The following is a 13393-nucleotide window of genomic DNA, read 5'->3' as shown; positions in this document are numbered from 1 at the left end:
AGACATCTTGCTCACCATCTACCACCCACACCCCCTGCCCTCAGCTGTTGTACAAGAAAATTCAAATTGGATACAGTGACCTTGAATAGTTACATAGCATTTTACAGTACAACATTTTAAAAACATGAACAAGTTGTTCTGAAATGTGAATATAAAGAAGTAGTGAAGCAGCTGAAATCGGTAACAGATCTCAAGAAAAGAGGAAGTTTATTTCCAGTCCAATGTGTAGAATTTCCCTCGAGGATATCGCACTGATGACAATGAAATAGATGCAAGGTCACAGTGACCTTTGTCCACCAAAATCTAATCACTTCTTTGTTAAGTCCAAGTGGACACTTGTGCCAAATTTGAAAAAAAAAAAAAAATCCCTCAAGTTGTTCTTGAGATATTGCGTTCACAAGAATGAGACAGACAAGGTAAGTGTGACCTTGACCTTTAACTACCAAAATCTATGCAGTTCAGTGCTGAGTCCAAGTGGATGTTTGTCCCAAATTTCAAAATAATTCCCTTAAGGTCTTCTTGAGATATGGCATTGATGTGAACAAAATGGATGCATGTTCACAGTGACATTGACCTTTGACCACGAAATTCTAAGCAGTTCATTGTTGAATTGGAGTGGATGTTTGTCCCAAATTTGAAGAGATCCCCTCAAGGCGTTGTTGAGACACTGCTTTCACAAGAACTGGACGGATTGAAGGACAACCCAAAAACATAACGTCTTAACGAGACAAAAGATTTAATCAGAAATTGCTTACATATATAATACACAGTTTATATAATTAGAAGTACTGTATATCAGGGATGTCCGCAATTAGTCGACTAGTCAAAGTAACAATGCTGCCCTTGCTAGCTGGCACCAGAAACACTAGTTGGTTAAACTTATTATGAAGATACCCAGAGGAAAACAGGACTCTTGAGTGGCAAGCGAGACCTGATCATCAGTGGCACTCTGTCTTTCGCACACACATGTGCAAGCTCTCAAACTCATATGTGTGTTACCAGTACAAGAAAGTATGTCTGAGCCTTCACATACTGGTGCCTGCTGGATGTCTTTTCGCTATGCTGAATGAAAGAGGTGCCTGGGTTGTCATTTTTTGGGTGCATGAGAGATTCGCACAGGTGTGTGTTCTGTTTTTGAATTGAGATGGATTGGGGTGTTAAATAGACAGGGATTAAAGGTTATTTGTTGACTTTGTTTAAGTGGGTTTCCAAAGTGCCACACATTTTAGTGGCATTTAAAAGGATTTGGTTATTGGAAAATGTGATGAATGACTTTAAATGTCTCTTATAATATATGCAATATTTTTTTGGACAATATTTAACTTTATACATTAAATTGTGCTCAATTCTGGCTGTTTTCTGAGAGTTAATTTACTTTTCAGACAAGTCAGTGTTTTTAAGTTTAAACTTGCCTTCAGACGTCAGAGAAATAAGTTGTTACGAACATCCCTACTGTACATTATTGTACATGAAAACATTTTCAAATGTGCTTTTTGATTACTGGCCAAAATGTCCTTTAGCAAGAATTATAGATAAAAGACAAGTACCAACAACTGGCGTCAAAAGTTTGGTCATTTTTTTTACTCTCTTTTTTTTGTCTAAATGAAAAAACACACACACACACAAACACACATAATTTCAACATGAGCCTGCACCTGTTCACAGCTGTACCTCCATGCAACCCTACATGTTGTGTTATTGCAGTTTGCCACCCTGATGTGACTCACAGCATATGAGCTTGCATGTACTACAACACACACACACACACACCTTTCGCCTCCGTCCCCAAGGCCCATGCGTGCACACGCTCTGTCACACACACACATGCCCAATCCACAAGCCAATAATACCCTGCAAACTAATGAGCTTCCAGCAACCGACCCTCACTGCATAAAAACACACACAGACACACACCCACACACACAGTGGGAACTCCTGCTACCCCCCACCATGCCTCCAGGTGTCCGGTCCAAATGTCAGCCCAGGGAAAAGGGCCCCTCCACTGGGGCAGCCAGCGAAGAGGCTCCCCCTACGCTTCCCAGCCCACTGGAGGCATGCTTGCATACACAAACACACATGTGCAAACACACACAGATACACACCTCTCCCTCTGCCATGCCCTCTTTCTCTAATAAGCATCCAAACATACACACACACACACACACACACACACACACACACACACACACACACACACACACACACACAGCCAAATGGATCAAGTGACTGGCTGACTGAGCGGGGTGGAGCAGAGAGAGACAGAGAGAGTCAGACAGAGAGAGAAACATTTTGTTTTTCGTGCCTTCCTGTTTAGCCACAAAATTGGGAATGTGCGCAGCTAATTTACAAGTTGCAGACAGAAAGACACACAAAGCCCCATGAATAAAGATTTGTGGTGATTAGAATGCCGCACTGGGAACTGAGACACATAGCAACTGTTTATGCAATAAACATCAGTTATAAGTGCTAATTTAATTTTGGAGAGGAGAGGAGAGGAGAGGAGAGAAGAACGCAGAGGAGATGAGAAGGGGGGAGGAGAGGAGAGGAGAAGGCAGAGGAGATGAAAGGAGAGGTGTGGAGAGGAGAAGAGAGGAGAGGGAAGGGAAGGAAAGGAAAGAAGAAGAGATGAGAGAAGAAGGCAGAAGAGAGGAAAAAGGAGGGAGAGGAGAGAAGGAAAGGGAAGGGGAGGAGAGGAGAAGGGAGAAAAGGAGAGGAGAGGAGAGGAGAAGGCAGAGGAGATGCATGGAGAGGTGTGGAGAGGAGAGAAGATGGAAGGGAAGGGAAGGAAAGGAAAGGAAAGGAAAGGAAAGGAAAGGAAAGGAAAGGAAAGGAAAGGAAAGGAGGTAAGAAGGCAGAGGAGAGGTGAGGAGAGAAGAAGGCAGAGGAGAGGAGAAGGGAGGGGAGGAGAGGAGATGAAATGAAAGGAGAGGAAAGAAAAGGAAAGGAAAGGAAGAAGAAATGAGGTAAGATGGCAGAGGAGAGGTGAGCAGAGAAGAGGGCAGAGGAGAGGAGAGGAGAGGAAAGGAAAGGAAAGGAAAGGAAAGGAAAGGAAAGGAAAGGAAAGGAAAGGAAAGGAAAGGTCAGAAGAAGAGATGAGAGAAGAAGGCAGAGGAGACAAGAAGGGAGGGGAGGAGAGGAGAGGAGAAGGCAGAGAGGATGTGACGATGCGAGGAGAGGAGAGGAGAGGAGAGGAGAGGAGAGGAGAGGAGGTACGTGGTAAGAGAATGTGGAAAGTAAGGAAATATAAGGCCAAGTAGGAAAGAGCTGAACCCTTTGCACTACTTATAAGTGGTAATCACATGAAGAAGAGGAGAACAATTTAAGAGTTTAGATGAAGAGATGACGAGGAGGACACAAAGAAGATGAGAAACAAAAGAGCAGAAGCTTTGATATATAATTATGTAAACCAAATGCCAGCTTATGTAATTCAATTCTACTTTGTCTTTTACCCACCAAAAGAGCTGCACCACCATTACCAGTGAACACGGTATTAAAGTAGTAATATCATTAAAATGAGCACTGCTTGATGGATTGAATTTACGCCAAATTAATGATTGGAGCCTAACAATTTGGAAAAATTGCCAAGTGCTTTGTTCTATTACAATACGTTATGTACCTTTGCAAAAGAGTGCAGCAGAGCAGCAATAATTTTCGCATGCACTTCTAAACTGGCATTTACTTTTTTGTCTCAGAAACAGCAAAAAGAGAACGGCACGTATAAAGGTGAGCAGGAAGGCTAATAAGCACAGGCACAACTCTGATTATGTGTAGAGACCTGGTTCTCTCTCTGGAGAGCTGTGACACTAAAAGCAATTAGTCGGTCCTATCCATGACTCATATGAATTATTACAACAGCACTTTTATCCATTCACTTCAGTGTCAAACACCAGAACATGGGGCAAACTGTTGATTTATGCAGTAAATGGCATTTAGAGTCAAACAGCACAACTATTATAATGATTATTGTGTCCATCTGCTTTTATTGTTCCAGGTTCTGGAGAGTAGAGAGAGTAGAGAGTAGAGAGTAGATGTGTGTTTATGTGTGTGTAGGTGAATGCATTCCTCTCTGGGTTTCTGCTTGTTATCTGTGTGCGTCCATGTGTGTCTCTGGATGTCTGTGTTCATGCTTGTGCAGGTGTGTACGCGTTTGTGTCTGGGACCACCACTCACAGGGTTTCAGGTTCCTCTCCTGCAGCACAGACAGCCACTTGGCCCCGGTACCAAAGATGGTGATGCTGGGGGGAAGATAGACAGAGGCAAGAAGAAAAAGACGGAAATTAGATTTTTAAGCATACTAATATGGACGGATCAGTGAAGCATTCTTTTCAAACATTACAAAAAGACAAAAACATTAATCAACTTTAGAAGATAAAGTCCATTATTTCGGGAAAAACAGAATCTGCGTCAGCGTTGCCAACAATGACAGCCGTTGCAAAAGCCCTCCTACATACTACATGTATTGTGTTCTGCATTGTGACAGCAGAAACTTTTAACAACAGCACCAAATTAGCAAACATTATGAATCATCCTCTGGGGTGCTTTGAGCATTGCCAAATTTCATGGCAATCTGGCCAATCATTTTTGAGATATTATGCTCAAGACCAAAGTGTTGGACAGATAATTGGACGGACAGACAGGCTGACGAACTGTGTGACATCATGATCCTTAATCATTGTTTTTGCGCTGGGAATTCGAGATTGTGTCCCACCAAAATTAAACAAGTCACACAGCTCTTTTCCAACACACCACGCTTTATTTCCCAAATGTTTCTGACTATCTTGTCTTCATCAGGATGGTGATGAATATTATGACATATTGGAGGAGAGTTGGGTGACTTGTTGTGGCCTTGTGTCATCATGGCTCTAACTTCAACCATTGTCTGCCAAATGAGAACGAGAAAACACATCTTCCACCAGCCAACAAAAACACAGTTGTAGAATTTTAAAGTGTCCCACCCTGTCATGATTGTGCCACACCTTTGCAACAGATGCACCACACTGTCCTCAGCTTGCACACAGCTCTGCACAAGTAAACCAACTTCTTAAGTGTGTCTTGGGATGTGATGTCACATCAGAGCCTACTACTGTAGCTGGCTAGGGAAATTTGTGGAATAATTAGTGGTGGTCAGTGGGCAAGAGAGTGAAATTTAGTTTAATTTAGTATACACTAAATTCAAGGGTGATATATGGTGGGTTGTTATACATTTAGATTTCATGTGATTTCCTGAGTTATGTTGAATTGTGACAACAGAAAATTCTTGACCAATTTAGGTCATAGGCATCGGTAACACTATTTCAAAACATCCATTTACAAACTCTCACACAACTCGTGCAGTATAATTCAAGCCTCATTTCTCAAGGTGTATCATCAGGGACTAATTTTGTTAGAAAGTTGTATAATTGCCTAGAGTTGGTTCGTGTTCTCACGGCAGCATTTACAAGCAGACCAGATCAAATACCTTGTGTGAGAAAGCTGCTCTTGATTGGTCAGAATTTCCATGTGGGAAAAATCCAGGAAGTAAACAAACGTTGAAGAAGAGTACACTTGCAAGATAAATGTGACACTTTCTAATGTCACAATGGAGGGACAACTACGCAGGTTGATTTTAGCACTGCTCATCGTGGACTATATTGCTGTCATTGTTCATTTTAGTCAAACCATGCAGTTTGAAAACGAGGCGCGGCTCCAACTAGAAAACAATGTTTTGATGCATCGGATGTGCTGAATGTGCATATTAAGGCAGTACAGGAGGAGGTGCACATTAATAATCCTCCAGGACTGTAACATGCTCATGTTTAACCCAGACAATGTGTCATGTGACTGCAGTTGGTTCAGATCCAGGTAAAAACATGTTCTCACCACAAATGAACTGTACCAAGGTTCATATGTAAGTGGTTGTTTTGAGTTCAATTGAACCGAACCAAACAGGGCAGGTGTGAATGCACCCTTAGAGAGCAACTTTGGATTTACCAAAGTCACAGAATAACACAAACAAACCAACCTATCGAGGCTGGTGTAGACCAGAAACTCCCATGTTCAATGAGGTAAAATTACTTTTTTGTCAATGGTGTTTGGCTTTGGAAAAAGCATAGATACATTTCAGTTTGCCGTTTAGTTCCCTGTCAGAAAGGGCTGTCTGTTTGGGAAGTGCTGGGCATAAGACTGGATAAATGAGACTTGGATTATTCTGCACGAGTTGTGAGAGTCTGTGGACGTGGACCCCCTACAGTATGACCCTTTATTTCTTCAAAAACATTATCAGTTTTTGGATTCTTCATTTGTGAGAGACATGGGGAAAACATTTTTTCCGTGATTCAACGTGACACAGGGTAAGTAATTGATATATAAATATATGGTCATTTAGGGGGGTGAAGTGTTCCTTTAAATTTTCTCAATGGGGTAGAAGGGAAGAAATTGGCCCAGGAGAACAAACCCTTTAATAAAAAAAGAAACTGGCTGCATCAGCAACTGGCCTGTATTGGCAGAGTAATAGAGCATTATAAAGGCTTTATACAACTGTATAAATATGTCTGGATTTTACAATCCAGCTGCCAAATGAGGCAGTGATGGTGAAACATGAATGAATGACCTGATGCAAGCGTGACTTCAGTGTTCAGCTAAACTGACAACACTCCAGTTGTTGCCCTGAATCTCTGCATGACAAGGCATAATTTCAATGTCTGCATGCTCAATGTGAAAATATAAAAAAAGGCAACAGTTACTGAGCAGCCTTTGCCCTTAATCCCATCTGCTCCAGTGGAGCTGCTCAGTAGCTCCGTTGTACTAGGGAGCTCCCAGGAGAGGAGTGTGTGTCACTGTGTAAATGTAAAGCAAGGTGATGCTGAAACAGAGCTTGTGTGCTCAGTCAACCCTTTGTGGATAGATAAGGAAAAATAAGAAACAAACTGATTGGGAATTGACTTTCAGCTGAACAAACAAACAAAAAAGAGTCAAACAAAATAATGGTCAGTCTAGCATAACAGGACAAAATGTCTTCTTTGTAAATGCTCCACAAGGAAATAGTTCAGAGGAGAATGTATTGACAGGATGTTGGCACACAACAACCCTGAAATGAAATGATTTGGGAAAGTGTCTTTCTTCTGTGTGAATGGAAGGCATCCTGACAGCTGACAACAGTTGGACAACATGTGGAAAGCAAGAAAGTGACAAAACGTCACTTCTGTGTTCCCCTGCAGTTTTAATTCTAAAACAAAGGGCCTTTTTAAGTCTGCCTCTGTGGAAGGGTGTGTTGGTGTCTCAGTCTGTGTCTTCCTGTCTTTTCAAGCTATTTTTGTTGACATCAAATCAATCAAATTGCCTTCTATCACTTTGGTAACCATGTCTGTCAGTCATAAAAGAAAGAAAGAAGGAGATCAAAAAAGAATCTGAGACACAAACAAGTGTCTGATGCAGGATTGGTCAATAAGCAGGAATTGGTTTGCAGTAAAAGGTGTGATTTGCTCTCAGATGTTCAGATCAATTGGTGGTAATAGAAGTTGTTGATAGGGTGAGGGGAGGAGTGGGGGGTTAGATAGGGTGAAAGGGCAAAGGTCCAAAGAAGTAATACCTCAGATGGAATGAAGCTATTTATACGTGCACGGGCCTAATACATGTGCACACATACACACACCTCTTCTAAACACTGCCTCTGCATGCCTCATCCATTGTCCCCTTTCTAATATGATAAAATCTTATTATCTTACTGTGAATCCAAATCTCCGTTGCCTGAGAAACTGTTAATGGACACTGCAGATTAACCAGACTTGTGTTTTGCTAATCCAACAATAAGATAATGGGAGAAATTAAGGTAATTTATCACACTGATGCAAAAAATCGTAAAAATACATTGTGCCTTGTCCCACTCATTGATTTGCAACATTGCCCATAATGGCCAAATACACCAAGACATATTAAAGGGATGGACACCATGGGAGTTCCTAAATCTGCCCAAATCTTGTTATATACCCTTCTGTGCCCAATTTCTAGGCCTCATATCCACAACCTTTTCTCTGATATTACTTTTTTTGTGATTGCTTAGGCAATATCTTTGAAACTTATTTTGCAAAACCCTACACAATAACCACAAAACTTTACATCTAACCAGCAAAACATTATACATCTCCTCCAAAAGCAAACAATTCTTGCAAAACTCTTCAAAGTCTTTTTGAAAAATGTATGTATAAAACACTTTTGCTTTTTCTGTATGCAGGGCATGGCAGTTTGCAGTACAGCTTTGTCATGCATGTTAAACAGGATTTATACTTGTGCATTAGCTCTACGCAGAGCCAATGCTGTCATCTACACACGTGGCCTACACTGTTGTGAGCATTTATACTTGTGTGGTGCTGTGTCTGTGTCACTCTGCAGCTACACCTCCAAACCACTAGTTGGCGGCGGGGTTTCTGTGAGTACACAAATCAGCTTCACTATAACTCACAGCATTCACAGACAAAGCATTTGTCTTTTGCTGGACACATTTTTCCCACAAATACAACATGCTACTGTTTCTAGCAAAAGCCTATGGCATTTTACATTGTATAAATTAGCCTAGCAGCTAGTGGACTTTTCCTCGACTCATATGAAGCCAGGGACAACAGCAACATTTAACAAAGGTAACTTTACAAAATTTGGCTCCATTACAACTCACAAGGTTCACTGACAAAAAAACTGTCTTATACTAAACACATTTTCCAAACAAAAATAACATGCTAACATCATTAGCACAAGCCTACAGCACTTTGCATTGTATAAATTAGCCTTGTGATGAGCAGAGATTCGTTTCACTAAGGGAAATGGTTTCAGCTTACAAAAATAGACAGGAGGTCTGCATCGCCGTGACGTGTAGTTAAATTTCTGGGGAGGCGTACAACAGGCTACGGCGTAGGCTCTACTTAGAAGCAGACCTTACGCCATAAGTACAGCATCGATTCAACCCAAAAGTATAAGTCCTACATTAGTAAACACACGTAAACAAAGGTATCCAAATGTGTTAAGTATAGATGTGTATTCCAAACAAAAAAAAAAAAATCGATCTCTTCAATACTAACCTCTACTGTTGTCCAGATGTTTACCTGTAGCGTGTTTATAGTGCTCAAGCTCTGATTTGTAAGTGAACTCATTATCTAAAAGTTTTTTCATGTGTCAATGTGGAAAGGCAGTTGGCAAAATAGTGCAGCAATGCAGAGACCAGTGGCCACAGTTTTGCTTTAAGTGTGTTCCTAGACTGCAAAGTGAGTGTAGAGCAGTGAGTTGTGTTGACAGTTTTGCAAAAAGTGGATTATAAAATTATAAACTGAGTGTAAAGCAGAGAACATACATTCAGTTTGGCACACTAAATGCATTGGATACAAGTGTTAATGGTCTCAGAGACAGTGCTTCAAAAATCACTGGCAGTGGGCAAGGATTTGGAAATAACTGTATGAGTCTTGATTCCTAATTCTAAAAGTGATTCTTTCAATTTCTAAAGTGTTACTGTCAACTTCCAAATTTTGAAATCAAGATTCAATATCGAACTGGTCAAACATTAAAATTTAATTATATATATCTAAAAATAATTCAAATTGGACTGTGTGCAGTATACACACCTTTATTTAAGTAATATGTGTATGGATACACACATACTATGTGTACAGTCTGTAATGCTCAATACGGTCTCTCACAGTCAGCAGATACAGCAGAAGAAACACAGAAACTCAACCACAAAGACTCAATTTGTCATCTACACACACACACACACACACACACACACACACATTCTATCCATCATCTCTGACCCCCCATCCGCATCTGGTTTTGTTCGATGCTGGCCACCATGGACGGGGTCAGTCTCGTCTGATTGGAGGCAGGTGGCCAGTTGTGGCTTCTAATTGGGTGCTTAGGATGGAGGGTGGAGGGGAAGCTGTGAGTATCTGCTCATGACAGTGTGTGTGTGTGTGTGTGTGTGTCCGCATGTGTAAATGTACTCGTGTGTCTGTTTCGAAGGAGACATGTCGCTGGATGCTACTGAGCCAATAAGAGACACTCGAAGCCAATCAGACAAGAGAGCGCCTCTGAGCAGCTGTAACGTTAATGTGTCTCAATGCATGTCATGATGTGGCAATTGAAGTCCTACTCGTCAGTGCATGTTTTCTAAACTACTCTAGCATTTATCCTTCACCCAGGGAAAAGCTGTAACATAAAAATGTACGACTGCTCTCTTCTCAGGTGTCGGGAGCGACAGGAGACACTTTGTTACGACTGTTTGACGGTGTATTCTTACAAATATTAAAAGTATGAGGCACTAACTTATTTTTGAAAATTAATAAATATACCAAAAATTCCAAATCTGTTCGGGCACCTTGGTGTTGGTCATGTCTAAAGAGGATTTATTCAGTTCAACAGACAGCCTCCATATTATTCCAATGGTATTTTTAGTGCTATTATTCATAAAATTAAATTCATGTCCTATGAACCCTGTTGCTTCCACTCACAAACAGGATGCAGATACTCGGCCCCCCTCCCTGGAATGCAATTGTTATCTCTAATGCACTACTGAAAAGGCAGACATGTTAAAAAGGATTTTTCCATCAGCACTTCACTCTTTCTGGCATCTAGTATTGGAAGCTCTTTCTATTCTGTTCTATAAAGCATTCTCCTTTTGTGCTGCAATCTAACCCGGTGGCAGACAATCAAAAAAGCAGAGCAGAGGCCAAAATGGCTGCAGTCATGTTTTTTTGTTAGCCTGTTTTTTACAGAATGGCTGCATGAAAGTTTTGTGTAGTGTGTGGAAAACTAAAAACGATCTTTGTAGAAGATTGGTAGAAGATTTGATGAAGACTTGAGTCTCTAGTTTACATTTAGACGCAGCTTCAAGACAAGAGGATATTTAAAATTATAATGCCCACGAGTCTAAAACTGTAACTGAGCTGGCAAGATGCGATCTGCTAAACAGTGTATGTAGTTCTCTCCTCCAAAGAGGATAGCTGAGAGTTTTGCATTGGCAAGAGACAACACTTCTATAGTTGGTGCAAAATAACAGGAGGGATCTTTTCTGACATCTCAGCTCAACACATAATGGACAAAAGATGGAAGAGACAAGACGATCCTCAGAGAGGGGAGCCTCCGAAGTCCGGTTGATACATGGAACCTGTCATAAGTTTGAATGCTATAACCTTTAGCTTGCTTTATCCAGGAATGCTGCTGCTGCTGCTGCTTTAGTTTTCACTACGACCCTGGTGAAGAGTCTCAATAACACAGGCAGGGAGTGATGTCAGAAAATTTAGAGGTCAGGGAGTATGCGATAAAAGTGAGAAAACTTAGCACAGCCTCTGTCTATAGTAGGGCTGTAACGGTTTGTATATTTGGACCTAACCGTCACAGGATGGGGGTCATGGTTCAGCGCAAACAGCCACATACAGAATACACAGTAGACTGATGCACGTAATGCGGAAACAGAGTTCACAAACCTTTGGCTATACACCACATCAGCAATATGTGCTGAGGTTAGCATAACAAGCTGAGCGGCCTGTAAGTCAGTCACACTGAGACGAGTGCAAATGAAACACCAGAGTTGGAAAACCCATCTGCAGGTTCCCATTCGGCTTCAAGAATATCGGAGAGAAAGATGTGTATAAGACGAAGTGGATGTGTCGACAGTGCTCCAAAGTTGTAGGGTACATGAATGGAAACCATAGATTGTATAATTAAGAAGGACAAAATGACAGCCCCAAAAAAGGTGAAGCCAAAACATCTTGATCACCCCCTCATGGCTGGCTGCGGTACATGTCATAAACCCAACCCCCTTCATGTTAGTGGATGGGACATGGGCCAAAAAAATCTAAACATCGAAGTACATGTCCAATAAATTTTTCTCAAAGATGATTTCTGTCATTTTGGGTAGCTTTTATTCCACTGCTGTACATTCAAGTGTTAATTTTTCTGATAAGTTTGTTTTTAAATTAGTTATTTGGTACTTTTAAAAGGGGGTCTGACATCATGATTAACAGCTGGTTAACGGTGCTGCTCGCAATTAGTCAGACAAATGTATGGGTGGGAACTCTATACCACGGAGATCGCTACTGCACAGACTCTGCCTCCAAATAATATCACCAGCGCAAGATGGCAGTGTCTGTATCCCAGACATTTTGGCTTCATTTTTGTACAGTGGGACATGTTGCCAATCTTTATCCAGCCTATGATGGAAACACATGAAACATGCTAATGCAGATTCAACAGCATCACCCAGATGTGCCAATCACCAAGACAGGTAAAAAAACAACATGGTGCTCAACTCCTTATCTACACTGTTTTCAGTCATCCTCTAAAAGCAAAAGCAGAACAGAATTTAAAAACATACTGAAGCAATTGGCATTTATATTGACACAGAGCCAAGGTGCAACTAATTGTAACTCACCCCTTAATACACTAATATACTTACTTAGTATTTTTGAATTCGTAGCATACGAGATGCTTTTACATTTCATAGCCTGTTGTGACAGTTTGTTCAGTGTAATAAAGAAGTGTTTGAGCTTTTGCTTATCTTTATAATGAAAATAGTTAACTACAGTTGCCAGTGAGCAAAATGCAACATCAGTCCACAGCAAAGAGATTGTCCGTCTTTGACACTTGCACGACTGTCTGTTCCAAATAATATCAAAGAAACAGACCCTTATGCATTTTGTTTTTTTCCACTGCACTGAATTCGCACTAAATCATGACCTCTGTGAACTGTTACACCCCTAGTCTACAGCAGTGGTTCCCAACTGGTGGACCTGGTCCAAAAGTGGGTCCCGGGCCCATTCTGAATGAACCGAAAGTGACTAGTGAAGGTATCAAGTTTGTAAAAAACACACTTCACTCTGAAGTACAGTGAATTTCTGCTTCAGAGTTTTGACTTTGAAGTGCCATTCACTGCTATAGAGCGAGTGACTAACGGACATCTACGTGACAAAGATAGCAAACCAGCTCAATGACATGGCCGAACGCTGAATACACCAAACTGTGTGGACCTTGAGCAAATGACCAAGGACAAATCTGGACCCTGTGGCTGGACCAGATGGGAATCACTGGTCTATGGTATAGCTTAGTGACACTGAAATCAATATTACTGACAAAACATTTAAGTAAAACACCTGCCTGTAATATATTTCGGGAATGATTTCCATTCAATAAGGGCTTGGGCTCTGTTTTAACAGTACTTCTTTGACAAATGTGAAAAAATACTGGAAATGCAATAAAACTGTACATGTAGAACTTCTCCAGTGGCTCACCTTAGTTACATATTCTCTCTCAAGCAGATTTTCAATGTGTTGTGAAGCACAGAAAACTACTGGACAACTAAAAATAAACCTACAGTCTTCTGAGACTCTCCTCCTGCTTCAGCCTCTCCTCATCTTTTGCTTTTCTCAACAGCAGC

At 41.1% G+C, this 13393-nt stretch overlaps 1 protein-coding gene across 1 annotated transcript in view; it reads right to left on the bottom strand.

The window, feature by feature from the left end:
* aacs (acetoacetyl-CoA synthetase) overlaps positions 1 to 13393 on the bottom strand; it is a 57997-nt gene that overhangs the window by 14851 nt on the left and 29753 nt on the right. Inside the window, exon 11 of the mRNA XM_049578421.1 lies at positions 4171 to 4235. Coding sequence (XP_049434378.1) covers positions 4171 to 4235 — 65 coding nt within the window. The remainder of the gene's footprint in view (positions 1 to 4170; positions 4236 to 13393) is intronic.

The sequence above is a fragment of the Epinephelus fuscoguttatus genome, linkage group LG6, assembly GCF_011397635.1.
Source record: "Epinephelus fuscoguttatus linkage group LG6, E.fuscoguttatus.final_Chr_v1".
NCBI lineage: Eukaryota > Metazoa > Chordata > Actinopteri > Perciformes > Serranidae > Epinephelus > Epinephelus fuscoguttatus.
This window is presented reverse-complemented; position numbering and strand designations above follow the sequence as displayed.